This window comes from Malassezia restricta, chromosome VII, assembly GCF_003290485.1.
Source record: "Malassezia restricta chromosome VII, complete sequence".
Classification (NCBI taxonomy): Eukaryota; Fungi; Basidiomycota; class Malasseziomycetes; order Malasseziales; family Malasseziaceae; genus Malassezia; species Malassezia restricta.
The window spans coordinates 271,962-298,258 of NC_040199.1; the positions used below are offsets into that span (position 1 = coordinate 271,962).

Here is a 26,297-nt window from a genome sequence, read left to right on the forward strand (position 1 = left end):
AGGAATGGAGCTTGCCAGGTCATCAGGGATCCATTTAGCTATGAAGAGCCTGTTGAGGCATGGAGAGGGGCGGTGGCAATGCAACATGGGGAGGGTGGTGGTGGTGGTGCTGTGCGTGGAATAGATGCGCCGTCTCGAGTGCCGTCGAAGACGACGAGGCGGTTGGCGGCGGCAGTGCCTCGGTGTCCGACGACGAACTAGGGCTCTTGTCGTCTCGAGACGCCGGCGGCGGTGCGAGGCCGCTTGGCCGAGCGCTACCTGCCTGGCTCTTGCTCGGGGACGTGAGCCCATTGGCCGCTGCCTCCTTACGGCGCATCAGCAGGTACCGCTGCCGACACTGGTGGTACGAGCGCGTTCCTACCGCTCGTGCCACGTATTCCCAGCGCTGGCCATGCTCTTTGATGGCGCGGCGCAGCTTGATGTCCTCGTCGGTGGACCAGCGGACGTACGGCAGGCGCTTCTCGGGACTCTGGCCGCCCATCGACTTGGGCTTCGAGGGCGTCGTGCGCGTGGACGACGGCAAGCTCGTGGAGCCGCTGGGCATGTACGGGTACGACGCGTGGTCGTAGTACCGACGCGGTGTCGTGGGGCTGGGTGGATGCTGCTCGCTCACGGCCTGGTTGGCGAGCACATCCAGCGCCGAGACCGACGGAGTCTCGTCCACGTCCATGCTCAGTACACGCCGGCGTTTCGGACTGCCGAGCACCGGCGCCGAGAGAGGCAGCTCGTCGTGACTCACACGGCGGTGCCAAGGGGTCGGGCGAGTCGGGCTCATATCGGGCTGATGGTAGTGCGAGCTGAGCGACTGTGCCGCATGCAATAAGTCGTCAATGCCACTCGAGTACGTGGACGAGGGCATGCTGCGTGTGGACGCGGGCGCCTCCGGGCTGGTCAGCTCATCGCGTCGGTGCTGGGGGGTCGTGGGTGGATACGTCTCGCGGGGCCGCCGCGGCGTCGAGGTGAGCGACTTGGACGGCGACGTGTCCGGGCCATGTGGCGCGGCATGGCGCAAAGTCCGCAGCATACGCGTGGCGAGGATGAGATGCTCGGCGGTCGCATCGCCCATGACCGCCTCGCGTCGGCGAGGGCGTTGCGGGAGCTTGGAGCGTGGCGTGCTGTCGGGCGCCTCGTCTTCGATGGTGGCGCGGAGCAGCATGGGTCGCAAGTCGCGCAGCTCCTTTTCGAGGCGCGCGACTTGCGCCTCCGCATCCTTGACGCGCTGTCGCAGGTATCGTTTATCCGCCAGGAGCTTGCTGCGCTCCGTATCTGGCGTGCGGCGCACATCGTCGTCGTCGGCCTCTTGCGCAATGGAGGCGCGCGACACCATATCACTGAGCATCTTGGACTGGATCTTGGAGCCGGACAGCTCGACTTCGAGTCGCGCCTTGATATCTCGTTCGGCCTGCAGCATATGCGAGTACGAGATACGTAGAGACGAAAAAAGGGACAGAGACGCCAAGCGCGTCACGCGCAAGCGGTGCAGTAAGTGCTCACGCGCCTGCTCGTGCTTCTGTACACGACGACCCAACTGCCACACGAGGTCGGCGAGACGAGCGTCGCGTGTCTGGGCATCGTCTGACACTAGCGGCAGCGCTTCGTGATCCGCAGCAGGGGGTGCATACCCCAAGCGCTCTAGCTCGGCCATGACGTCGGCGACATTCGCACGGCCAACGTCGCATGCGTCGTCATCGTGATCGAGGTTCTCGAGGTCCATAAGCATGTTCATCTCCTGCTCCATCGTGCCGAGGCCGACTCCCACCTGGGGAAATGTCAAGTGACCATCGGCTTCACTGTAGGTATGCGCGGCATGCCTGCTGCCGAGGATGGGCGATGGCGTGCGGGGGGACGGTGGCGATGTCGGTTCGCTGGCCGTGTCGGTATGGGCCATGGCTGCGCGTGAGTCAGAAGAGGAGGAGGAGGCGGTAGAAGAGGCGGGTAGCAGATGCATCATGTCCGGCCGGTCGTGGTCTGCACGACTCGGCTCTGCTACCATGGCACACGAAGCTCTTGGGTAGGGAGGAAAGCGCCGCAGCCGACAGCGCTGGGCGGGGGACGCTCGATCTGCAACGTAGAGTATCGACGCCGACCTACGAGGCCCTGGCAACTTGTGTTCTTTGCAGCGCAGGGTGGCCCTTGTCTCAACAGGGACGTGACACTCACGTGATGAGCCACGTGGATGTAGCGGGTGGGTTCGTGGGTCGTCCTCGCCGCTCGCCGCCGCTCCCCCAGCAGCGCGTTTGTGATGCTGCTGGACATTCAACGCAAGTTTTTCTCGCGCACCGAGCGCGTCAAGTCGGTGGACTTTCACCCGACAGAGCCTTGGCTGCTGGCAGGTCTGTACGATGGCACCGTGTTTATCTGGAACTATGAGACCGGTGCTGTCGTCAAGACCTTCGAGGTAGCTGAGGTGCCGGTGCGGTGTGTCCGGTTCATCGCGCGCAAGAACTGGTTCATCGCGGGCTCTGATGACTTTTTCCTGCGCTGCTACAACTACAACACACACGAAAAGGTCACTGCCTTCGAAGGCCACCCCGACTATATTCGCAGCATCGCCGTACACGCCACGGGGCCCTATGTGCTGACGGGCAGTGATGACATGACGATCAAACTGTGGGACTGGGAGCGCAACTGGCGCCTCGTCCAGACCTTTGAGGGCCACACTCACTTCGTCATGGACCTGTGCTTCAATCCAAAAGACTCGAATTCGTTCGCGTCTGCCTCGCTCGACCGCACCGTCAAAGTCTGGACGCTCGGATCGGCGACAGCCAACTTTACTCTCACAGCGCACGAAAAAGGCGTGAATGCCGTCGACTACTACCACGGCGCCGATAAGCCATACTTGGTCACGACAAGTGACGACAAAACCGTGCGCATCTGGGACTATCTCAGCAAGTCGTGTGTCCAGACGCTCTCGGGTCATACCTCCAACGTCTCGTTTGCCGTGTTCCATCCTTCCTTGCCGCTTGTCATCTCTGGCTCAGAGGACGGCTCTGTCAAGCTGTGGCATGCGAATACGTACCGCCTCGAGTCGACCCTTGACTATGGCCTCGAGCGCGTGTGGTGCATTGCGTGCCGCAAGTCGAGCCACGATATTGCGCTCGGCTATGACGAAGGTGCCGTGGTCGTCAAGCTCGGCAAGGAGGATCCGTGCATGAGCATGGACCAGAGCGGCAAGATTGTGTTTGCCCGTAATGCCGAGATTCTCGGCGCCAACATCGCGACCGCGTCCGAGTCCGAGCTGATCGATGGCGAGCGTGTGCGCCTAACGACCCGCGAGCTCGGCACAACCGAAGTCTTCCCTCAGCTGCTGGAGCACTCGCCGAATGGCCGCTTTGTGACCGTCTGTGGCGACGGCGAATACACCATCTTCACCGCGCTCGCTTGGCGCAACAAGGCCTTTGGCGCGGCGCTCGGCTTTGCCTGGGCTGCTGACTCGAATACCTACGCGATCCGCGAAAACTCGTCGACACGGGTGCGTGTGTTTAAAAACTTCAAGGAGCAGAGTGGCTTAGTACCGGTCAACTATGTGGTCGAGGACATTGCCGGCGGTGCGCTGCTCGCTGTGATCGGCGTTGGCTTTGTGTGCTTTTATGACTGGACGACGGGCGCATTGGTCCGCCGCATCAATGTCGAGGCGAAACAGATCTTTTGGTCGCAGACGAACGAGCTCGTGGCGATTACGACGGCCGACTCGTTCTATGTGCTGCGATTCCACCGCGCTGCGTACGACGAATTCGCGGCGAGCGGCATGCCCTCGGATGGCGACGGCTTTGAGGATGCCTTTGAGGTGCTGGCAGAGATCAGCGAGACGGTGCGGAACGGCCGCTGGACGGGCGAGTGCTTTGTGTACACGAACGGCGCGAATCGCCTGCAATACTTTATCGGCGAGCAGACCTACACGATCCGACCCTGCGACGCGGAGCTGTACGTCCTAGGCTATCTGCCCCAGCTTTCGCGCGTGTTGGCTGCCGACAAAGATATGAATCTGTACAGCTTTGCCCTCTCGCTTGCCGTCGTGGAATACCAGACGGCGATCCTACAGGGTGACATGGCGCATGCCGAGTCGCTCTTGCCGCAGGTGCCCAGTGCGCAGCGCGGCAAGATCGCGAAGTTCTTGGAGGCGCAGTCCATGCCTGACTTGGCTTTGAGTGTGGCCACGGACCCCGACCACCGCTTTGACTTGGCCGTCCAGCTCGGCCAATTCGATGTGGCTCTTGATATTGCGCGCCACGGCCCTGCCTCTGGCGCCGAAATGCGGTGGCGCACGATCGGCGACCAGGCCCTCGCCCACTGGGATGTCGCCCTCGCCCAAGAGTGCTTCAAGCACGCCAACGATGTCCACTCGCTCTTTTTGGTCGCCACGGCGCAACAGGACGAGGCCCTCCTACGCCACGTGGCCGAAGCCGCTCGGGCCAAGGGCGAGCTCAACCTGGCGGTGGCGGCGCTCGTCCAGCTGCAGGATACGCGCGGCGTGGTCGATGTGCTGATGCAGGCGCAGCGGCTGCCTGAGGCGGCGCTGTTTGCGCGCACGTATGCGCCGCATCTTGTGCCGGAGACGGTGCGTGCGTGGAAGGCGTCGATCCGCGCACAGTCCAGTCAGAAGCAACAAGAGCTCGCGGACCGTATCGGCGAGCCACATACCATGCCTGAGCTGTTCCCTGAGGGCGGATACACGTAGTGGCATCGTAGTCAGTCTATGTACTACACGGACGAGGGCAGGATCGATCCCACAGCCTCTTGCTGGAGCAGCCACTGTTGCTGCTGCTGCTGCTGCCGAGCGAGGCCCGCTTGAAAGATGCGGTGCCGGTCGGGATGCAGCGGACCAAACTGTCGCACGAGCGTCTCGTCAGCATACACATGCTGCAGAAATCGACGCAACTCGTGAACACCGCGGCCACTGTATACACAAAAGGACTGGCGTTGGTGCTGATTAAACTCTTTGGGTGGGGGACGGCACATGGCCTGAAGCTCGGCGCAGCGGAACGCGGGCACGCCCGTCAAGCTGAGATGCGTGAGGCGCGGCAGGCGCAGGGTGAGCCAGAAGATGGCGGGTACGTGGATATTCTCGCAGTAGGAAAGGTGCACCCGCTCCAGGTTGGTATATCGCTCGACCAGCGCATATATCGCGCGATCGGTGAGCTGTGCCACACGCACGAGTCCGATGCGCCGCAGCTTGGGCAACTGCGACGCGAGGACCACGACGCTTTCGTCCGTGAGCTGGACACAGCACGCTAGGTCCAAGTACCGGATGCGTGTACAATGATGCGCCAGGTGTATGATGGCGCGGTCCGTCACATGAGACACGTGAGCCAAGTGCAGGTGCTGGATGTTGCGTCCGAGCTCGCTGATCGCATACACACTCTGGTCAGTCAGACGTGAGCACTTCGCCAGCGACACGTTCCGCAAGCGCGGCGCATGCGATACAATCGCACGAACGGCCTCGTCCGTGAGCATCGTGCAGCAAGTCAAGTCGAGCATTCGCAAATGCTCACACACGCGAAAGGGGGGCGATAAAGGGAGTGCCCTGCGCATAGATGGTGTAGGAAACGCCAAATCCGTCAGGGCATTGCAGTGAGCCAATTTGAGCTCGCGAAGCTGCGTCGGACGCAGCCACACGTCCTGGACGCTTTGGTCATGCACCGACGTGCACTGCATCAAGTCGGCTTCGAGCAGGGTAGGGCACCGACGCAGCAGTTCCAGCAGCGCATCATCACCTACGCGCTCGCACGCACCCAGCTTGATGCGCCGCAGCATGGGACAGTGCCGAGCCAAGTCACACACGCCCTGGCTGGTAATGCGAAGGCAACCGGTCAAATTGGCCCCTTGGAGGCGTGGGCACGTCGTGGCGAGCACCTGCAGCGTATGGTCCGTAACGCACGTCACGCCACTAAAGTCAACGGCCACAAGCTGAGGCGTATTTTGCAGCACTCGCGACAGCGTTTCCTCGGTGACTTGCGTGCAACCTGACAGAGTAAGCCGCTCGAGGCGGTGGCAGAGCGCCATGCGCCCAAACAACTGGTCATCGAGCTCGCCAGCGAGTGTACTAAAGTTGAGGCGCCGAATGTAGCTTGCATACGGAAAATAAGCATCTGGCTGGATCATCACATGGATCATCTGGAAGAGAGCCGACAGCTTGTGGAACGAAGGCCGGTGCCACAGCACTTGCACCGCACTCGCACACCAGCGACGACACACAAGAAGGCACGACTGCAGATCCTGCTGCGAAGTCAGTGCATACCGGAACACATGTAGGAGTATCTCGTGCGGCAGCTCCGCGAGCGATGTGCCTCGCACCCCACTGGACGCTGACAACGGCTCATCCATCGGCGGCGGCGGCGCCATCTCGTCAGACTCCGGCGTGTCTGAGTCAGAGATAGACGAGACCGGTGAAGCATCGCCATACGCCGGCACTTCACGCACCACACGCACAGGCGACCACACCCGCACGCCCGACGCCGCGTCCATCGCCACAAAGCAAGCATGACGACAGCCACGCCCAGGACGTCGGCCTGCACATGCTGACTAATCTACCGTTTCAACTCCTCCAGGCACGCTACCAACTCCTCCCAGGCAGGCTCGTCCTCAAAGCTGTCGCGCGTGCGCGACATGAACGCACGTACGAGAGTGCGCGCGCGGAAGCGCCAGTCTGGCATGGATTCTTCGTCCGAGCCCGGCTCGGCGGGACGCGTCGCGAGATTGGCTAGCACGTCGCACAGCTCGAGCAGCTCATCCTTGGCCAGCAGCCACACGTCCTTGGCCGTCACGACATCGAGCCTGTCGGCAGCGCCTAGGCCACACTGGAATGCCTGTACACGCGCATCAAGCATCTTTCGGTAGTGACCACTCGCGAACGTGAGCCGCGCGTAACTCTGCCAAATCGGGGCGTCCGTCGAGAAGCGGGGCAGCAGCGTTTGCTCAAACAGACGCTCCACCGTGGGGCGTAGTCCGGCCCCTTCCTGTGTGGCTTCTTCTTCGACATTGGCGGGACGGATCACAGCGTCCACCAGCTTGTTGAGCACGCCCATATCGACCATGTCGTGCACATTCACTGCCTTATCAGAGGCACTGAAGCTCTTTTCGCGGGTCCGAATTTCTACCACCCTCGCCAAAGCGCGCGCTGCTTCACGCAACATACCCACGTCCACCGATACGATCATATAGTTCGCCCATACGCGCCACGACTCAAACTGAAACTTGAGCGACACGCCCAGAGCTCGATGTGCGAGCAGACGCAACTCCAACGCAGGCGCCGTCGTCTCCGTGTGCGTCTCCTGCGACATGACATCGACACCCGAGTCGGTCCCCGACACCACACTTTCTGCGCCATCCTCCTCGTCCACATCCTGCTCCAGCACGGTATCAAGCCGGCGGACGTGACTCTGGTGCAAACGCATGTAGCAGCTCGCCAGATTGTTCCAGCTCTCACCGTCCTCTTCTTCCAGCGCCGTGCACTTGCGAAATGCGGCGGCCGCTTCCAGCCAGTGCTCCAAGCGCATGTAGCAACAGCCCAACATGAACCAGGAGCGCGTATACAAGGCATTGATGCGCACGGCACGACGCAGCCAGACGCTCGCTTGCTCATAAGCGTGCAAGGCAAAGTGATAGCCACCCAGCGAACGAGCCGCACGCGCCGATGACCGCTCTGATACATCCCAAGCCCGAAGGTAGTGCATCTCAGCATGCATGGGCTCCAAATCTCCCAGCAGACACCACAACTTGGCTTCGCGTGCGCGAGCAAACCGGGTATGAGGCACACGACTCACCGATGTAGCGATCCGCTTGGCCTGCAACTGAGCTTCGGCTTCCGTCTTTCGTCCTTCAAGCAGGTCACGCACCACCTCAATACCTTCTTGCTGCCGTCCTAGCAGTCCCAGACACTGCACAACGTTTTCCCACATTTCAACGCGCTCAAACGTCTCCAGCGCACTACGCAGCACACCGATCGACACGTACCGATGCGCTAGCTCGGACTGCATCGCCCACTTGGCCGGCAACTCAAGTGCATGGAAGAAACGCAGCCGCTCTCGCACGCTCGAGTCGTTCGTAGGCATCTGATCAATCAGCGCTTGTAGCTGGAGGGTGCTGCGCTCAACTGTGCGTGTACGCGATGCCTCAAGACGCGACCGAAGCAACAGACTCATCGTGTGGACACTCCAGTTAAGAGGGTGCTGAATGACTCGTTCAACAAACGCAGACATTTGCTCCGATGTCAGTCCATGCGACGGCTGTGTGTTGTGGATGTTGAGGCAGAGCGCCAGCAGAATACACTGATCTATCACAGCGAGGGGCGGCTGGTTTCCTGGATCGAGGTGCGAGAGACGCCGCCCGGTATCAGGACCCGTCTGAGTGAATTGAGTCTGCTCCAAGAGCGTGTCATCATTCAGCGAATACGTGGCTGGCTGATGGTCCACTTGCTTGCTGGGATCGATAGACGCTTGCCATCCAGACGCATCAGAACTCGTCTCATGGCCATGCTTGTAGGAGGTCGACGCTTCATCTTCCTCGGCACGTTCCGCGCCAGCTTCACGCGACTCGGCCAGCAAAACCAGCTGGGTCTTGTCTTGCTTTTGCCACTTGGTCCGCTTACCAAGCGCACCGCTCAATTCATACTCCAATCCGTGCGCCTTGGCAGCCTCCACGAGGCCTTCTGATGCTAAGCGATCTTGTCCTGCTCGTTGCCTTGCCAGGGCAAGTTCCAACAAGGCCCGAGCGTGCAAGTGAGCCCAGGCACGCTGCTCAGTATCCGTGGAAGCTTGTTGACTTCGCTGAGTCAATGCATGCGTCATGGCCATCACTGCCTCCTGCAATGCCTCTTCACATGCCACAGGCTCGTCTAGGATGCGAATGTGCACAGATCTTGCACGCATGCGCCACCAAGGCACTGTGACTAGTGAAGAAGTTTGCAACGCATCCAAAATCAATAGAGCCACGACGAGGAAAAAAGGGCTTTGACACAAATGATATGCAGGTTCACCTTGCCACGTAAGATACTCCAAGCTCGAAACATGCAACACACGCGCATATGCTGCATCAGAATTGTCCTCATCATGCACATCACGCTGCTTAAAGTGTTGTGGCGCATGATAACGCAAGAGCTCCATAGGATGCAAGGGCATATCAGGGCCCGTCCAATTGAGTTGAACAAAACCGTGCAAGGCTGCGATGGCAACACACAATGAATCCAGGGGAGATTCCGAGACAGGGATATGTACAGCACTGAAAGGAATGATCACTTGCTCTGACGACGTTTTGCCTTGAACTGTGGTGTGCACGACCTTGGCGATGGCCTCGAATAGGGGTCGCGCCGCGCGTGATTTGAGCACGTCTGAGAACTCCCCCACGACCACTTTGCGGCACATCGTTGCAGACGCACTGTCTGGAGGCACTATACCTCTTATCATCTGCCATTCGACATGATCGGGGCTTGCCCACGCCTCGCACGACCCTTGTGTGTGATCAGTCATGTCGGTGAATTTCGACAGGAACTTGAGAAAAAAAAAACGTACATATGACCCAAGTCCATCAAATCCACTCCACTCGCACGACTACAAAGCACGCATGGAGGGCGTGGGCCCTGTGATGGCGGGTGGCGCTTGCGTCATCGGCGGTGCGAATACTGTGCATGTGCGGAATAAGTAAGTAGGTAAAGGAGACAGTCGGCACGGCCCTGGACTAGGTAATGAATAGGCATCGTACCAGTCTTCCATATCCACAGGCACCTCTGTAGCGGGCGGCCTCTCGGGTAAGGGAATCGTAGGTGGCTCAGGGCGTTCAGGCAAAGGCACCACATACCTTCTCCATGGTACAAGCGGCGATGTCACTGGCTGCTCCGGTAATAACGGACTGGAAGGCTTAAGCACAGGCGAGCCAGCTTTGGGCGGTGGCGGTGACCTTCCCGGCTTAAACCATTCAGCTGCCGCATCAGGTGATATGCTTCCTGGATGATGGAGAAGTTTCGGTCTTGAGGAAGGAGTGCCTGAGTGTCTGCGCGTCGCTGTTGCCGCAGCTTTGTTTGGTACAGGTGAAGATAGCGAGCCCAGGAGTACAGATCCTCGGTTGCGCTTGGATACTGTGGTCTGTTTCTGTTTCGATGCATGTTTAGGCAAACCACAAAGCAACAAATTCACTTCATCGATCCACTCCTCCATAGCACGTTGTGCCTCTACTTCTTCTTCATCGTCACTGAATGCACTACACAATCCATTTTCAGGGGAGCGCGACATACGCACCGTACACTTGCAATGTGTAGAAAGGCTCTATATATACACACATGCATCCCACGGCAAAAGATCTCTACTCTCAGGACAATGGGACATTGTATGCAAGACCAGCTAGAAAAGAAGCTTCCATTCTGATGCCCATGTCATCCGGGCATGACAATCACCTCAATCTTAGTGACCAATCAAGACTTGCAGCAGAGAGACAAAGGCGCATGAAGAGCTCTCATGACTAAAATTTCCCCGCACCATATTCTAGTTGGCAGGGCTGTATTTCTGGCAGTGATCATGAGACGCGGAATACAAAGTAAAGAAAAAGCCTTTGCATTCTAAAGTAGAGGGTCATATTATGATCTTTGATGCGAAGGCTTCCGGCATATCTAGAGAAACGACAAAATTTCTGCCATGGAATGGAGATCTTTCCCAGCTAAGCCACTTTCGAGGCATCTCTATATGTGCACAAGGATGTAACAAAGATAGCACTGAACAGGCCATCCTGTTGACATACGGCTAGAATATCGTCACATAAGATGGCCTTTTTCAGGGGCATGATGAAAAGCTATATGGAAAGCCTTGAATGAGTAAATAATGACAAACCAAGCACACAGAGAACGGATTATTACCCCTATTATGCCATAAGACCACGAATCGCGATACCAGTTTAGACAATGCTAAAAGAATTTGAATGGACGATTGTCGTACATCGATCTGATTCTATTCAATCTCCTGCGCAAAAGGGCCGCGTCACCACAACTCGAAAGTGCCTTGACCTAGGCTATAATGCTGAAAATTTACTTCCGTATCGCGTTTCACGTTAAATTTTATGAATTAGATGCTCCATTCTCTCACCAACAACGCCGCTGTGAATCGCATTAGAGTACATCGTTTTGCTGTCGAAAAATTGCGCAAGATGATCATTCATCAGGTCATGCTTTTCGCGGTGTAGCAGTATCGAAATTCAGGCCTAGCTAAGAAGTAAAGAATTGAATTAAATCATTGCGCCATACAATACCTGCTGAAATCTGGCCGTGATGAGTTGGACCGGGTGTCACTTTCTGCCAGGTGGTCCGTGCTTCTCCATGATCCGAATGTGCCTTGGTCCAAAGCCACGCGCCTCATCCTGACTTGGAATCACGTGATATCTTCCTCGTGCGTCTCTGGTGTCTCGGAAGCGATGAAACTCGACGACTACGACGCTGTTGGTGCGCGCCAGAAGCAAATGGCAGGGTCAGGTACCAGTGTCAAGGATGGCAAGCCCAATCGCTTGGAGTCTGCCACTGTGATGGAGTACCTGCGTTCCCATGGGTATGCTAAAGCCCTTGGTGCCTTGAAAGCCGAACTAGAAGCATCCGAGAAGGGTGCATCGCCAGCCAAATCAGCCGAAGAGCGCGACGCACACCTTGGAGCCCAGGATGTGAGTATGGAAGAGCTTTCCAGCAAGAATGTGCCGCGTGATCCGCGCGACAAGGATGCGCCTGAGACGGGCCCTAGCTCTGCATTGGAACGTGCAGGTGCTCAGGCGCTGCTACTTGACCCAACAGATACAGCCCGCGGCTTTTCTATGATTAAAACATGGTGTACGGGAAGTTTGGACATCTATCAACCAGAACTGCTCCCGCTGCTGCTGCCCCTTTTTGTGCACAGCTACCTGAACTTGGTGGATATGGGTCTTGGCGCCGTAGCTGCTGAGCTTTTTGCTCTGCATTCGTCTTTTTTCCAGCCAACACATGCATCGCTGCTCGCGCACATTCGCTCCCTATGTCTTCCGTCGCAAATTGGATCGGATGAGTTGGCGCAACGATTTCGCACAGAACGCTATGTATTAAAAATGTCACCAAACGTATTTGGTCTCTTGATTGGGTGGCTGACGGATGGAACAAGTCCTGTGGGCTTCTCTAGCATCGATGATCCTTCGATCGTGGACAATATTCTCGAGCCATCGCGCCGTGGCCGTGAAGCGATGTTGAAAATCATTAATGAGCACTGCCGCATCCAGGTGCTTCGCTCTGTAATGTTCCAACTTGATCCTTTCGAGCTTGAAGAGGGCACAGGACTTACAGGTGCAGGCCCATCTTTCTTGTCAAAGTCTGCGTCCAAGTACCATTCTGCCGTGGAAGCAGCAGCCATATCTGAATCGGATGTCATCGCCGACTTCAACGCCCAAGCGGCTGGCCCGCAGCTCAAGTTGCATCCAAGTATCCCCCTCGCAGACGACTTGAAAAATGAAGTGGATCACGTATTGCGTGAAAAGCAGGCGCCTGCCCCTGCACAGGAAGAAAATTTTTCTGCAGGCGAGGCGAACCCGGACAAAGAAGGTAAAGATACCACGCATGTTGCGCCTTCGCCACGGAGTCGCTCGTCGTCTGTGGTGCCAGACGAGACACATCCACAGGGCCAGGATCAGGCATCTGATCTGCTGGGTCCCACACTAGCTGATCTGCCACCGCAGCCGAGCATGTTCCGCACAGTGGATTTGCTTCGTGAAGTCGAGCGCGTGCGCGACGCACGAAAGTGCTTGCGGATCGACCCAAAGCTCGCTCCAGAACCAGCGACAGCAGGAGACGCCAAGCCACCTTCCGAATGGGAAGGTGTACCACGCACAGTTGGTTTACCAAGTGTCTGCATGTACACCTTCTACGATGCGGAAGACGGTCTCACTAGCAGCTCTTTTTCACCGGACTTGACGCTCATGGCAGCTGGCTTCGAAGAAAGTTATGTACAAGTGTGGAGTCTCAAGGGCGAAGCGCTACGACCCTTGGAAAGTGACTTTAATCTGTCCGACGTGCGTGACCGCAAAACGCTCAACAAGCACCGTGTCCCCCATGGTGACTCGACACGCAAGCTCATTGGACACAGTGCACCTGTCTACAATGTGTCATTTGATCCCGTTGGTGGCAGTGGTTCGAGCCCACGACACCTCCTTAGTTGTAGTGCTGATGGCACCGCGCGACTTTGGAGCCTGGACACATACGCAGCACTTGTGGCATACCGTGGGCACCAGTATCCTGTATGGGATGTGACTTGGGGGCCGTTAGGTACCTATTTTGCTACGTCCAGCGCCGATCGAACCGCTCGGCTCTGGAGCGCGGAAAGGATTCATCCGTTGCGGATTTATGCGGGACACTTGTCGGATGTCGACTGCGTGCGATTTCATCCCAACTCGCTGTACCTTGCGACAGGCTCTTCTGATCGTACTTGTCGTCTCTGGGATGTGCAACGCGGTGCATGCGTGCGTCTGTTTGTCGGTCACCAATCACCCATCTCGTGCGTAAGAATCAGCTCTGATGGCCGGTATCTTGCTTCTGCCAGCGCCGGCAGTACTATGAGCCGCCTTGGACATCCACGCAGCACCATGTCAGATGCTTTCTCCATCAGCTTGTGGGATCTGGCTAGCGGTCGCCGCATTAAGAAAATGTGGGGCCACAACGCTCCGATCCACGAGATGGACTTCAGCGCCGATGGAGCCGTACTAGTGAGTGGATCGGAAGATGCCACAGTCCGGTGCTGGGATGTTCGTACAGCCCAGCAAGAGTCAGGCGCGTTGGATGCCGAGGCAAGCGCGGACTGTGTCGTGACGTATTACACGAAAAACACACCGGTGTATGACGTGCACTTTTCGCCACGAAACCTCTGTCTTACTGCGGGCGTCTATACATCATAGATATTCATGGAGATTCTGCACTATGGACCCACTACAGAGACAATACTTGCTCGGACAATGTCAGCAGCCTGTGCCATTTCACCAACGCTAAGTGCGCTCGTCACAGCGATACGCAGACTTGGGCGCGCCCACGGACCCTGATCCAGCTGTAGGCGTATACTTGGCAAATGCGGGGTTTGAGTTATCCACACGCCTTGGTTCAATGCAAGGCGCTCAATTTTGGTGAGCAGCTCTTTTTGCGCAGAGGCATCCATATCATCCCTCTTCGATTTAATTTGGACATGTACAAGTGGACTTTCGGGCGCACTAGGAATTATGATGGAAGTGATCGGATCCAGTGCCTTGCGCAAAATCGACACGTTCTCGTGCAACTTATCGTAAACGCTGGGATTCGCATCCAGTAATTTCATAGCAACTGTTGAGCCGTTTGCCAACATAACTGGCATGGCTGCTGAGAATACATACGACAGGCCGTTGATTCGCTGATGCTTAACAATCTCTTGCGTCGATGCACAGAAGCCACCAGCCGTCGCAAACGCCACTGCCAAGTTACCCACAATAATATCGACATCATCTGGGTCAACTTTCTGGAGCTCAGTGAGACCACGACCGGTTGCACCGATTACTCCGGCACTGTACGACTCATCAAGTATCATGCGGAATTTGTATTTCTTCTTGAGGTCCACAATCGTGGGAAGATCTGTGACTGTGCCATCTGCCTCAAAGAGTGCCTCGGTCACAATGAAGCGGCGGGTCAGAGGCTTTCGAGATTGCTGATGGGCACGGTTGATGTACGATAGCACATGTTCGAGCGAGTCCATGTCGTTGTGGTCGTACCAGTAAATGTGGCTTCGCGAGAGTTCCAGAGCCTTTTGAATAGCAAAGGACACACCCACATCAGCCACAATCACATCACCACGTTTGCAAAACGCAGGAACAACACTGCTCATAATGGAAAATCCCTGACTGTATACGATGGACGCATCCTTTCGGAAAAACGAAGCCACGGACGCCTCAAGCCGAATATGCTGGTCGCTAATTCCATAAAAGCCAGGAGGCGAGCAGCTTCCCACGCCATACTCGTGGAGCATCTCTTTGGCTTGCTTTTGGAGTTCAGGCTCGTTCAACATGCCTGTGAAATTAAAGGATGCAAGGTTCATAACACGCCTGGGGGTTGTGCCTGTCATCCACGGGGCTTGGACCATAGGGTGTGCAGACGCATGGCCTACAACCATGGGGACCGAGTCAAGTTCATCTTTTTCCTTGGCATCAAGTGGGGCACAAAGGGGCTCAGGCTCAAATTCATTGACAAGATAATCAATTTCCTAGCGCGTTAGTTCGCATGTACTTACATCCTCTGAGAATTGAATGAAGTGGGACGTTCCACGTGCACGCGTTCGATTTTGCAGAATCGTACGAACAGCAAATATAAACAGAATCAGCTCCAGCAATGAGCGGATCGGATCATTTTGGTAGCTGCTGGCGATATAGCGCAAAATTATGTCCCGCCCTGGTATAGACTTGAACACCCATGTGATCCATCCAAACAATCCATGGAGCGACTCCTGGTCTATAGACTCTGTTTTTGTCATCCCCGTTTACCGGCTACGCAGGGGACGAATGTCGTATTGTTTCGTCGGACGCCGACACGGATTTGCCATTTCCTGCCTACTGACCTCACCCTGTCATGCTTATTAAGCACAATGTCCAGACAGATCTGCCGAGCTCTGAGAATCTGGGGGCCTCGTCACAAGTAGGCGCAAAGCCCTTCTAGAAACCCAAGCTGCTTGCGAGAGGAATATACCTGATCCACATGAAAAAAAATAAGCAGTGAGGCTGCATGTCACACATAGGAGTCTCTATATCACAGTCGCTACGCGTCCGCATCTGCATAGGCTTGCGCTTCTTCTGTCTCGTCAATCCAACTTTGTTCGACTGTGAGCTTTACGCGTCGAACATATTCCTTCATATTTTCGCGATATAGCGATGCTGCTTCGGCATTTGCGGGACTTTTGTTAAATGACATGAAACATACCTGTTAGGATTAGGATCGTGTAGCAAACTTTGAATACTAGTGAGGATCGCCGCTACGTCATAAGTAGGACTCCATCGATTTTGAAGAATATCAAGACATAGCTCTCCGTTCGCATACACATTTGGATGGAACATTTTGCTTAAAAATTTCACGGAAGGTGGCTTATTGGGGTATGACTCGTCGAAGGTGAGCAAAAGCTTGAAGGTGCCATCTTCGAATGGCGTATCTGATGGTCCAAAAATCACAGCATTCCACACGAGCAGATTATCTGCACAGGGCGCTCCAGATATACCACCAGGAGGATCAGAAGACAATCGCTTGAAGTCTCGAATCAATCTACGCTTAGAGGGTGTCGACTGTATGTGAGCGAAGCAGACACGTACCATAGATATTCAATGTAGGTAGACTTTTTTGGGATTCAGAACAGCGTCTTTATGATAAGAAGAGCAAAATGTCGTTGCACCTGTTTCGCTTCACAACGACCTATTGCGAGGCAAAGTTGGGTCGTAACTTTGGTATCGAGCCACAAATCATTTGCGCATCCACATTCGCCTATTAGGTAATATGAAAAGCTCGCATTCACATACGTCGATGCGAAATGTCCATAGGCTTGCGTCAAAGGCTTTTGTCGTGCCTCGATTTTACGCTGTGAGCGCGAATGTGATTCCTCTCAACCGCGAAGCAAAATACAGCACATTCCGAAAAGTCAGACTATATTGATATGGACAAGTTATTCGTGTATTGAAACGTAAATGGATTACGAGTAGTAAACGGGAGTAAGAATGTCTTACGTGCTCATAAAGAACGCTTCGGCATAATGCGATAAGTTCATAAATGCACGAGGGCATTGTCTGTCACATAGTGGTTGCTCCATTCTTTAGCAACACGTATTACATTTTAGGCGGCATAGAATATCCTGCAGGCATGGGCTGGTATCCGCCGTTCCGTGGAATTTGCCATTGGCAAATACCGCATAGCCAAATGTGCTGAGATGAGCATGGAATCTACTTTGTGTCAGCATTCAGCATAGTTGATCTGTACATACCACAGGAATCCAGCACAGCTCAAGCCACATGCGACTCTTGGCTTCGACGACCTGTGCGTTGTTACAACGTGGACAGACATATGGTGTGCCATCACCCTCCTGTTTGATCTTGTTAGGGCAGCCAAATACAATAGGAATACAGAAGCAAAAGTCCTGATTTTGTCAGCCGCCGTTCTTGTCGTACGACCACACCATAGACGCTTCATGCAAGAAGCTTACAGCATGACAACTCAAATTGACGCGGCGAAATATGTACATACCATGCTGAAAAATAATTCTTAAACTCGAAAGACTATTAAGTGCGATAGCCTTCTTGATGATACCCAAGCGACTCGAGGCTCAAGGCTGAGAGTGCAGCACTAACTTGCCTAGGGGAGGGTCCCGTATGACTAAACATGCAGCGGCCTAGGCTGCTTCCCCAGCGAGCTGCGTTCTTGAGCGCACGAGCCTTGAGTCTATGAGGACTGAGGCACCTCAGGCTTGTTATTCGTACCTTTCTTTTCAAAGAAGAGAGACAAGGCCTTGAGTCGTTGTCCCATCCACATCTCTTCGACATGCACCATAGTTCCAAACTCCACCTCGTTCACCGCATCAGCTACGTCTGTTAGATCCATGTTGCGCGGGACAAACATGACAAGCTTATCACAGATAAGAAACGTTAGCTCCAGTAGCTTTTTACCTCCCACAGGCTGCAATGCGGCGAATGGATAAGCATTTACATATTTCTTATTAGTGGGTATAACTCCTTTAAGCTTGGAAGGATCACGGTATTCCACACCACCCCAAGGCGGAGACTCGAACGTAAGATGCTGTCAGTACGTACCATAAAAATCCTGCCATGTTATTCATTTAGTATACGTACACATCAATTTTTTTGCGATCCCATCCTCCCCATTTGCCGGTGTCTTCTGGCTCCTCTCCGCAGAGACGAGCTTGCTTCACTTTCTCGACGTCGCGAGCAAACTCACAAAAATCACCCCATAAGAGTGTGATTTTGTGTTCCACGCCATAGATTTGGGCTTACATGTAAGCGACTTTGCTCGTACCATTTCTCCTGGCCATTTCCAGCTTGACGGGATCAATGTCGATGCCCAGCACATGATCGCATGTCATAGCAAACTGGATGATATTTCCACCCGCACCGCAGAAGCCATCCATAGCCACTTCACACTTGCATTCTACAGCAGTGCGATAGGCTAGTGCCTCCGGCGTCACAGAAAACCACGATTCTTCGTCTAGAAGAATACCTTCATTAAAGCGCGTAAACAAAGACTCTCTGAATCGCCAGTACTTGAGCATGTTTTCTCGTAAATCATCTTTGCTACGAATGGCCCGCTCTTCAGCGAGCCGTTCGACTTCTTGAGATCGCCACGCTGTCGCGCAACCGTTCATCCGCGAATGGCACACAAATAGTTGCGGAGGAAAACTATAACGACGTAGTCTATTTGTGCTTACGTATGCTCATTGAAAAGGGACTGGGCCATGGAAGCGTGATGCTTCGTTATCACTTGCATAAGCGTGTGGGAAACTTCTTTCACAGCGTCCATGCTGTGCACTGGACCCTGCAGAACATAGCACGTCGTGGCATTGAGAGAAGGCATGCCGCAGAGCAACAGCTCTGTACTCGCATTAGCACTTTCGCTCTTTGTGGGTTCAACAAGCCACTGCTGCTGAGTCGGGTGGTCGTCTGTAGGTAGAGAAGGCGTGGCGGACTTTTCTCGTAAGTTTAATATACGTACAGCTGCTGTACCGACAACCAGTCCGTACATTTGCACACCGGCCTGTGCCACGGCCGCACTAGCAGCCATTGTGGCTAAAGCACAACAGCCTAATATCGAGGTGTCGGCATCAAGAACCATAATATGTACATCGATGGAAGACTTGGGAAGTAGATCGATACGGATTGAAGGGAAAAGAGCTTGATGCACGAAAGCCGCAGCACTCGCTACTTCCGAGTCCTTGCTCGCACGCCGGTTTCTTTCACAAAAAGGTGCCATCTCGAACTGTACGTTTAATTCTGCCTTACCAGCATATTGCCGCCCACGCACTTGACGGGGACCGTGTCTTTCGTGAGAATAGATCAACGTACACTGCACAAACGATTTTAGTATTTCCAGCTTCAATGAGAGCACTGCCACTAGCACTAGGAATCAGCCCTGTTTGCAGATCTTTCCACGTAAGTTGTATCATACGTACACAGGGAGCGCGAATCCATCGTTTCACGACCATCAGGCCTCATGCATACATTCTTTTGCGCCAACCGAGTAATGTTCAAGTTCTCGTTATCGATCTTCATTGTGTGCAAGACGAGGTTATCACTGCACGTTGACTTCGGGTTCTGGAGGGCATGGTGCGGGTCTACATTCCAAACAGGCTCAGTGCCCGTCGACATTTTTGAAACACGTATGTTATGCAACAGTGGATATGTGTTTTCTGGGCCATTTGCACGCCGGCGGTCAAATGAAGTTGCCATGGCTCAATCGTGGTAAAGGGTGGTCAGCAAATACACTCCACAAGGCATAGCAAAAAAATTGTCTCCGTTCAAGCATCTATAGGAATATACTGAAGAAAAGTGTAACCAAAAGCAACAAGGCGCTCGGGCTGTGACTCATGGCACTAGAAGGCATGTTTTTGATGGCACATGTTTTGTCGTCTTTCGAGCTGCGCTTAGATTTGCTCGATGAAGAGCCACTAGCATCGGGCGTGTAAATGTACAATCCCTTGACATCCCAAAATGCGTTCTCGAAAGTGTTTCCGAGATTACCAACTTGGTAGCCGCAAGACTTGTAGTTCGAAGGGCAAGAGGTTTCAGTGTAAGTCTCTTCAGCCCAGTCACCGCACAATGTAATATCGAAAATAATATTGTGGTTGTCAAATTGGTCTGCGCACTGCGTAAGACCAAAGTCTGCCGCCGGCGTACCCCAACTGTCAGGATCCACTGATTCTCCTGGCTTTTTCAACTCAGAAGGCTCCATACAGTTTTCCCAGAACCACATTCGGATACCCTTGCCTCCTTCGCTGAAGTCGCGCTGCATCGCCACGGTGCCACCACCCTTTTCATTCAACTTATGTCCCCACGTTGCACCTGCGTCGGTGCCATTCATAGCAATACGGCATCCTGAGCTATCATTGGCGTAAGCATTGCACTGATCAAACACCGTGGTGCCCGTTTGTTCCGGGTTCGTCACAGCACAGGACGTGTTGACGTGGACTGCAGCAAGGTTGTATGGGTACTGGTCATTAGCATTTTCTAGCATATCAATTTCACCACCCTTGGGCCAGAGGGGCCTGTTCTCCGTAACCGTCCAAAATGCCGGCCAAACCGCGCAGCCCGTCGGAACATGCGCCACTTGCAACACAATCACTGAGTCTTCGTACGTCTTTTTTGAGTGCAGACGAACGCTTGGTCTTCCATTCGGCTGCTTCATTGTAGTATCCACACGCATCACAAAACTATCGCCGTTGGCGTACGAGAGATTCAGACGTTTGGCATTGGGCATATCCACATACTGGACCATTCCATGCGTCATGTTTTCTGCACCATCAGGACCAGCATAAAAATTGAACTTGTTGAAGTAGTCCTCACCCACGATCGAGTCGTCCAGCTTCCATCCAACGCAAGAAACCAGCGAAATCCAAAGCAACTGGACAAGGCTGATCAGGAGCAATTTCATGATGGACGAGAAGTTACTTTACTGCGCCACACCGATTTCTTGGGGTACGCACGCACGTGATAATCGACACGTGAGTGCGCCATTTAACACGACGCGTCAATTAGTCGTGTTGGCTTTCACCATGCGTCGAAGTGCGATTGTGGCGGCTCTAAATGAACTGAACGAAAATACCTCTAAACCCCCGCATGAGCCACCGAGGCAACTAGCAACTGGAGGCGGCTATGGAATTTTGCAGGAACAAAAGCCCTTCAAGTCACCTTTGGTGAGGAGTCGCAATGGCAATCAGTCACTACGGAAACGACCACGCTTAAATTACGCCGTGTTTGGTGATCATGTCACGGATGAAAATGATGCATGCTATGGAGAGCTAGAGGAGCCGAGACAAAAGAAAAGTCTCGAGGGCGTATATAAAGGCATCGATGCATCTGGTGTTTCTTTTAATGTGGATCGTCGAAAGTGGCAAGTGTACGATGCAAAGCCAGACGCGATCAGACGCAAATTCTCGATTCCAAGTCTTCGGAACGACAAAGGTGAAGTATTCAAAGCAAATTCGACGAATGCTGCGTTGGGCGTCAGGCGACCTGTGGAAGTGCCACCGCGCCCTTTACACGATCCTATGGGTGAGCATGCGATCGTGCTCTATGACCCGACAGTGGACGATAAGAATATCGAAAAGGAGCGAGAAAGGTTACGTGCTGCTTTTGAAGAAGAGCAGCAGAAGGCGAAAGAAGAACGTGGTCCGCATAAAAGTCTGGCATCGATCCTTGGATTGAATAAACCACATGTTCAATTAGACGAAAAAGTCCCGGTCGTGATCGATCCAAGACTAGGCAAAACTCTGCGTCCACACCAAGTCGAGGGTGTCAAGTTTCTGTATCGTTGTACGACCGGCATGATATCTGAGAATGCTAATGGATGTATTATGGCTGATGAAATGGGTCTAGGCAAGACTTTGCAATGCATCACGCTTCTCTGGACGTTATTAAAGCAGTCTCCCAATGCTGGCAAGTCTACCATTCAAAAAGCTATTGTTGTTTGTCCATCAAGCTTGGTTCGAAACTGGGCCAACGAACTCACGAAATGGCTTGGCGCTGCCGCCCCAGGCGCTTTGGCTCTGGATGGTCGCCTTAGTCGCGAGCAGATGTTTGAGTCTGTTCAAAGATGGGCTGATTGTAAAGGACGAGCAATTGTTCATCCCGTCATGATTGTGTCTTACGAAACTCTTCGCAATTTACAAGAGCTCCTAGGGAATACCGAAATCGGATTGCTTTTGTGCGACGAAGGGCATAGACTCAAAAACACCGACTCTTTGACTTTCCAATCATTAGACTTACTTAAAGTGAAGCGTCGTGTTATTTTGTCAGGAACACCAATTCAGAACGATCTATCTGAGTATTTCGCGCTTATCAACTTTGCTATTCCTGACGTTCTTGGAAACCGAAATGAATTTCGCAAGAGATTTGAACTAGACATCCTTCGAGGTCGAGACGCTGGTGCCTCTGAAAAAGAGCAGATGGTGGGTCGTGAAAAGCTACAAGAACTATCTGCTTTGGTGAGCCAGTTTATAATCCGCCGGTCGAATGATATTCTATCCAAGTACTTGCCTATCAAGTATGAACATGTGGTATTTTGTCACTTGTCTCCTTTTCAGCTTGCCCTGTACGATCTTTTTCTTCGATCCCCTGCCATTGCTAGATTGTTGCGCGGAAATGGCTCGCAACCATTGAAAGCTATTGGGATTTTGAAGAAATTGTGTAATCATCCTGATTTACTCAGTCTGCCTGATGATCTGGAGGGTAGCGAAGAACTTTTCCCTGAAGGATACAAACCAGGTGATCGCAGGCATGTGGCAGTGGAACTGTCAGGGAAACTGTCAGTCTTGACAAGGTTCCTCGCTTCGATTCGTTCGACTACGGATGACAAGATCGTCCTAATTAGCAATTATACCCAAACATTGGACTTATTTGAGCGCCTGTGTCGTTTGCGTCGCTGGGGCTTTTTCCGACTTGACGGCACCATGAATATTAACAAGCGCCAGAAACTTGTCGACCGATTCAACGACCCAACAGCACCTGAATTTATCTTTCTGTTGAGTTCTAAAGCTGGTGGGTGTGGTTTGAATCTTATTGGTGCAAATCGTCTCGTGCTCTTTGATCCCGACTGGAATCCTGCTTCTGATCAGCAGGCTTTGGCCCGTGTTTGGCGCGACGGTCAGAAGAAAGCTTGTTTTGTATATCGTTTCATTGCTACCGGTTCCATCGAAGAAAAGATTTTGCAGCGGCAATCTCACAAACAATCCCTTTCTTCGTGCGTAGTTGATGATGATTTGGATGCTGAGCGGCACTTTTCTGGCGAAGACTTGCGGGCCCTTTTCCAATTCAAGTATAACACGGACTCTGACACGCATGATACCTACAAATGCAAGCGTTGCAGAGACGGCAAGCAAGTCGTTGCATCAAAGGCTATGCTCTACGGAGATACCAGCACATGGAACCATGTATCCAAACACGAGTTTGGAAAACTGCATGATGATCTTCTTAGGGCAGAAGTCATGCATGACGATGTTTCGTTTGTATTCCAGTATTGTAGTCATTAATTTTGTGGATCTAATCACATCCGCTTCACACATCCACATTTACAAAAAAATACGCGTCGTGGCAGTTCGACAGTCTTGTGGTAAAGACTGCGTACAGTGTGCGTCATGAGCGCCACCAAGCTTCCTATTGAGACGTTTCTTAATGCGCAACCACGTACAGTCCTTATTCGACTCTATGAAAAACCCGCCAGTTGCCTCGCTGTGTTCCGGTATGTGAACTATGTGCCTCGTTCCACTAACGCGTCACCCCAGACTTTTGCCTATGACTGCCCGTCAAATTATAATGGACCTGGTGTTTCTGGACAAGCCACTTACTCTAGAAGAGTGTCAGCAACTTTTTCGTTCACATAACGATGAGGCATACTCGGTGGCTTTAGAACGCATGCAGCGACTGTCTATCTTGATGGTACGCGATGAAACATACATGTACATGAATGAAGTGTTTCGACGTGGCATCATCGGTGCTATGACAGGCAGTGGCGATGTGTCTTCCTTTGGTAAGCTCTGTGAGCTATCACCGGAAAACATTGTGTCGACCGAGTTTCTTGACGGTTATGCGCGGGCACAATGGGAAACGATTCTGTATTTTATGGTCGGAAGTGAGCAAACAACTGCACCACGTAAAACTGTTCTGTTTTTACTACAGCGAACGGGTCTCATGCAGCGTGATGCCACTGATAATGACAGCCTGAATATTACGTCGCTCGGCTTTCAGTTCCTTCTTCAAGACGTCAATTCACAATTATGGGCATTGTTGTTGCACTACTTGAGCATGGCAGAGGAGCGCAACATGGATTTAGTAGAAGTGCTTGCTTTTTTCTTCACCGTGGGTGGACTCGAGGTGGGACGCGCCTACGAGACGCGCGGATTCTCACAAACACAAATTCAAACGCTCGAAGAGCTCGGAGACTACGGCCTCGTGTACAGGCCGACCAAAACGGCCAAATACTTTTTTCCAACTCGTCTAGCCTCGACTCTTACCTCTACGGCCTCACCGATGTTGTCACGACTCAACGATCAAGAGGAACAGGGCTACTTGATTCTCGAGACCAATTACCGAGTGTATGCCTACACGGCTAATCTTCTTCGCATTGCAATCTTGAACTTGTTTGTCACGCTCAAAAGTCGACTTCCCAACCTGGTGATCGGGCAATTAACGCGACACAGCGTCAAGTCGGCCTTGAAAAAGGGCATTACGGCGGACCAAATTATTGCATACTTGACACATCATGCCCATCCCCAAATGTATAAAAATGAGCCGCTGCTCCCAATAACCGTCTCTGATCAGATTCGACTGTGGGAGCGCGAGCAGAATCGTGTTACAGCTGTGACTGGTACGTTACGCACCCATACTAACTCCAGGCAATCTATATACTGATTTTACCTCTTCGTTTGACTTCGTGCAAGTTCGCGACTATGCCAAAAGTCTGGGTGTTCTTCAGTGGGAGAATGAGCAGAAGCGCATGTTATTCGTCTCAGCTGATGGACATGAAGCGGTGCGAGACTTTATTCAAAGGCGCCGCGTGTAGGAGGCCGAAGTTTTTGTGCCTTAGATCGCCCATACCCTCTCCACACGAACACACCACCCCGGCAGCCTCGGTGCTTAGAACACTTGGAACATGTGATTGGCTCGTTCTGAGCGTCGGCCGATGTGGGGCCCTGAACATCAAGACTAGTTTGCCGGTGAAGAAGGCCCTTCGCCTTGTCCGCAACAATGTCTATGCGCACGTTCGCACGCTCGACCAACGCACTGCGCCCTGCTTCGCGCAGCGCTCTGTCAGCACGTTTCATTGCCTCTGCTCGAGTGCCGCAAGTAGTGCGCGCTCCTGCGATGCGCTCGTTCTCGACAAGCGTTCAGCGTGCGGAAGAGTTCGAGAACCCATTCGGCCCCAACTCTCTCTATAAGCTGACTGAAGAAGAGCAGATGCTTCGTGATGTCGTGCGTCGCTATGCTGAATCGCAGGTCAAGCCTTTGGTGCAGAAGATGGATGAAAACGAGAAGATGGACCCCTCGATCATTAAGGGCCTTTTCGAGCAAGGTTTGATGGCCATTGAGACGTCGCCAGAGTTGGGTGGCGCAGGAAGCAGTTTCCTCTCTGCTATTATTGTTATCGAGGAGCTGGCTAAAGTGGATCCCTCTGTGTCCGTCATGTGTGACGTGCACAACACGCTTGTGAACACTGTGCTGCGCAAGTACGCCAATGAGCACCTGCAAAAGAAGTACATGCCAAGCCTCTCGACGGACAAGCTTGGATCATTCTGTCTGTCGGAGCCCAACTCTGGCTCGGATGCTTTTGCCATGAAGACCTCAGTGAAGAAGTCGGACGACGGTAGCCATTACATTATCAACGGTTCCAAAATGTGGATTACGAACAGTGGTGAGGCTGAGTTCTTTATTGTCTTTGCTCAGGGTGACCCATCTAAGGGTTACAAGGGTATTTCTGCTTTTGCTGTTGAGAAGGAGATGGGCGTGGAGATTGGCAAGAAGGAAAGCAAGCTGGGTATCCGTGCCTCGAGCACTTGCACGGTGAACTTTGATAACGTCAAGGTGCCCGCTGAGAACCTCATCGGCGAGGAGGGTCGTGGCTACAAGATTGCTATCGAGATCCTCAACGAGGGTCGTGTCGGTATCGGTGCACAGATGGTGGGTCTAGCGCAAGGTGCCTTTGACCGTGCTCTGGCTTACACGCACGACCGTGAGCAGTTCGCCAAACCGATCGCCAAGTTCCAAGGCTTGCAATTCCAAATGGCCCAAGTTGCCACTGAGATCGAGGCTGCCCGTCTGATGGTATACAACGCTGCTCGTCTGAAGGAAGAGGGCCGTCCCTTCACGAAGCAGGCCGCTATGGCCAAGCTGTATTCGAGCCAGGCAGCTGAGCGTGCCGCGGGCCGTGCTATCGAATGGTTTGGTGGCATTGGCTTCACTCGCGAGCAGGGTATTGAGAAGTACTGGCGTGACAGTAAGATCGGTGCTATTTACGAGGGCACCAGCAACATTCAGCTGAACACGATCTTCAACCTTACCGCAAAGGAGCACGGCTTTTAAATTTTTACGAACCCATAGGGTAT

The 26,297-nt window shown here is 53.5% G+C and overlaps 15 protein-coding genes across 15 annotated transcripts; 5 read left to right on the forward strand and 10 right to left on the reverse strand.

The window, feature by feature from the left end:
* Window positions 1-34: 34 nt before the first annotated feature.
* On the reverse strand, window positions 35-1,993 carry MRET_3949 (Myb-like DNA-binding domain protein; the record flags this gene model as incomplete). Its single annotated transcript, XM_027630576.1, has 1 exon — window positions 35-1,993. One exon carries the CDS (start codon window positions 1,991-1,993, stop codon window positions 35-37), a length of 1,959 nt encoding a protein of 652 aa, XP_027486476.1.
* A 249-nt stretch (window positions 1,994-2,242) lies between these two features.
* Window positions 2,243-4,678, forward strand: MRET_3950 (coatomer subunit beta'; the record flags this gene model as incomplete). Its single annotated transcript, XM_027630577.1, has 1 exon — window positions 2,243-4,678. The coding sequence occupies one exon, from the start codon at window positions 2,243-2,245 to the stop codon at window positions 4,676-4,678; it is 2,436 nt and encodes an 811-aa protein (XP_027486442.1).
* A 23-nt stretch (window positions 4,679-4,701) lies between these two features.
* On the reverse strand, window positions 4,702-6,465 carry MRET_3951 (F-box and leucine-rich repeat protein GRR1; the record flags this gene model as incomplete). Its single annotated transcript, XM_027630578.1, has 1 exon — window positions 4,702-6,465. The coding sequence occupies one exon, from the start codon at window positions 6,463-6,465 to the stop codon at window positions 4,702-4,704; it is 1,764 nt and encodes a 587-aa protein (XP_027486443.1).
* Window positions 6,466-6,527: 62 nt separating this feature from the next.
* MRET_3952 (tetratricopeptide repeat-containing protein EMW1) lies at window positions 6,528-9,464 on the reverse strand (the record flags this gene model as incomplete). Its single annotated transcript, XM_027630579.1, has 1 exon — window positions 6,528-9,464. The coding sequence occupies one exon, from the start codon at window positions 9,462-9,464 to the stop codon at window positions 6,528-6,530; it is 2,937 nt and encodes a 978-aa protein (XP_027486440.1).
* An 81-nt stretch (window positions 9,465-9,545) lies between these two features.
* On the reverse strand, window positions 9,546-10,223 carry MRET_3953 (uncharacterized protein; the record flags this gene model as incomplete). The annotated part of the gene is made up of 1 exon (XM_027630580.1): window positions 9,546-10,223. The coding sequence occupies one exon, from the start codon at window positions 10,221-10,223 to the stop codon at window positions 9,546-9,548; it is 678 nt and encodes a 225-aa protein (XP_027486441.1).
* Window positions 10,224-11,391: 1,168 nt separating this feature from the next.
* MRET_3954 (transcription initiation factor TFIID subunit 5) lies at window positions 11,392-13,878 on the forward strand (the record flags this gene model as incomplete). The annotated part of the gene is made up of 1 exon (XM_027630581.1): window positions 11,392-13,878. One exon carries the CDS (start codon window positions 11,392-11,394, stop codon window positions 13,876-13,878), a length of 2,487 nt encoding a protein of 828 aa, XP_027486438.1.
* A 20-nt stretch (window positions 13,879-13,898) lies between these two features.
* On the reverse strand, window positions 13,899-15,470 carry MRET_3955 (serine palmitoyltransferase; the record flags this gene model as incomplete). Its single annotated transcript, XM_027630582.1, has 2 exons — window positions 13,899-15,203; window positions 15,231-15,470. 2 exons carry the CDS (start codon window positions 15,468-15,470, stop codon window positions 13,899-13,901), a joined length of 1,545 nt encoding a protein of 514 aa, XP_027486439.1.
* Window positions 15,471-15,751: 281 nt separating this feature from the next.
* MRET_3956 (ubiquitin-conjugating enzyme E2 A) lies at window positions 15,752-16,299 on the reverse strand (the record flags this gene model as incomplete). The annotated part of the gene is made up of 3 exons (XM_027630583.1): window positions 15,752-15,887; window positions 15,914-16,269; window positions 16,297-16,299. The coding sequence occupies 3 exons, from the start codon at window positions 16,297-16,299 to the stop codon at window positions 15,752-15,754; spliced, it is 495 nt and encodes a 164-aa protein (XP_027486436.1).
* A 504-nt stretch (window positions 16,300-16,803) lies between these two features.
* Window positions 16,804-17,221, reverse strand: MRET_3957 (uncharacterized protein; the record flags this gene model as incomplete). Its single annotated transcript, XM_027630584.1, has 3 exons — window positions 16,804-16,917; window positions 16,959-17,111; window positions 17,219-17,221. 3 exons carry the CDS (start codon window positions 17,219-17,221, stop codon window positions 16,804-16,806), a joined length of 270 nt encoding a protein of 89 aa, XP_027486437.1.
* A 192-nt stretch (window positions 17,222-17,413) lies between these two features.
* Window positions 17,414-18,350, reverse strand: MRET_3958 (trimethylguanosine synthase; the record flags this gene model as incomplete). Its single annotated transcript, XM_027630585.1, has 4 exons — window positions 17,414-17,752; window positions 17,782-17,791; window positions 17,821-17,977; window positions 18,005-18,350. 4 exons carry the CDS (start codon window positions 18,348-18,350, stop codon window positions 17,414-17,416), a joined length of 852 nt encoding a protein of 283 aa, XP_027486434.1.
* Window positions 18,351-18,409: 59 nt separating this feature from the next.
* MRET_3959 (exosome complex component MTR3) lies at window positions 18,410-19,431 on the reverse strand (the record flags this gene model as incomplete). Its single annotated transcript, XM_027630586.1, has 4 exons — window positions 18,410-18,670; window positions 18,698-19,022; window positions 19,048-19,126; window positions 19,155-19,431. 4 exons carry the CDS (start codon window positions 19,429-19,431, stop codon window positions 18,410-18,412), a joined length of 942 nt encoding a protein of 313 aa, XP_027486435.1.
* A 76-nt stretch (window positions 19,432-19,507) lies between these two features.
* On the reverse strand, window positions 19,508-20,632 carry MRET_3960 (glycoside hydrolase family 16 protein; the record flags this gene model as incomplete). The annotated part of the gene is made up of 1 exon (XM_027630587.1): window positions 19,508-20,632. The coding sequence occupies one exon, from the start codon at window positions 20,630-20,632 to the stop codon at window positions 19,508-19,510; it is 1,125 nt and encodes a 374-aa protein (XP_027486462.1).
* A 121-nt stretch (window positions 20,633-20,753) lies between these two features.
* MRET_3961 (DNA repair and recombination protein RAD54 and RAD54-like protein) lies at window positions 20,754-23,228 on the forward strand (the record flags this gene model as incomplete). The annotated part of the gene is made up of 1 exon (XM_027630588.1): window positions 20,754-23,228. One exon carries the CDS (start codon window positions 20,754-20,756, stop codon window positions 23,226-23,228), a length of 2,475 nt encoding a protein of 824 aa, XP_027486461.1.
* Window positions 23,229-23,333: 105 nt separating this feature from the next.
* Window positions 23,334-24,757, forward strand: MRET_3962 (transcription initiation factor TFIIH subunit 4; the record flags this gene model as incomplete). The annotated part of the gene is made up of 3 exons (XM_027630589.1): window positions 23,334-23,437; window positions 23,481-24,562; window positions 24,591-24,757. 3 exons carry the CDS (start codon window positions 23,334-23,336, stop codon window positions 24,755-24,757), a joined length of 1,353 nt encoding a protein of 450 aa, XP_027486460.1.
* Window positions 24,758-24,942: 185 nt separating this feature from the next.
* MRET_3963 (acyl-CoA dehydrogenase) lies at window positions 24,943-26,274 on the forward strand (the record flags this gene model as incomplete). The annotated part of the gene is made up of 1 exon (XM_027630590.1): window positions 24,943-26,274. The coding sequence occupies one exon, from the start codon at window positions 24,943-24,945 to the stop codon at window positions 26,272-26,274; it is 1,332 nt and encodes a 443-aa protein (XP_027486240.1).
* Between the last annotated feature and the right edge of the window lie 23 nt (window positions 26,275-26,297).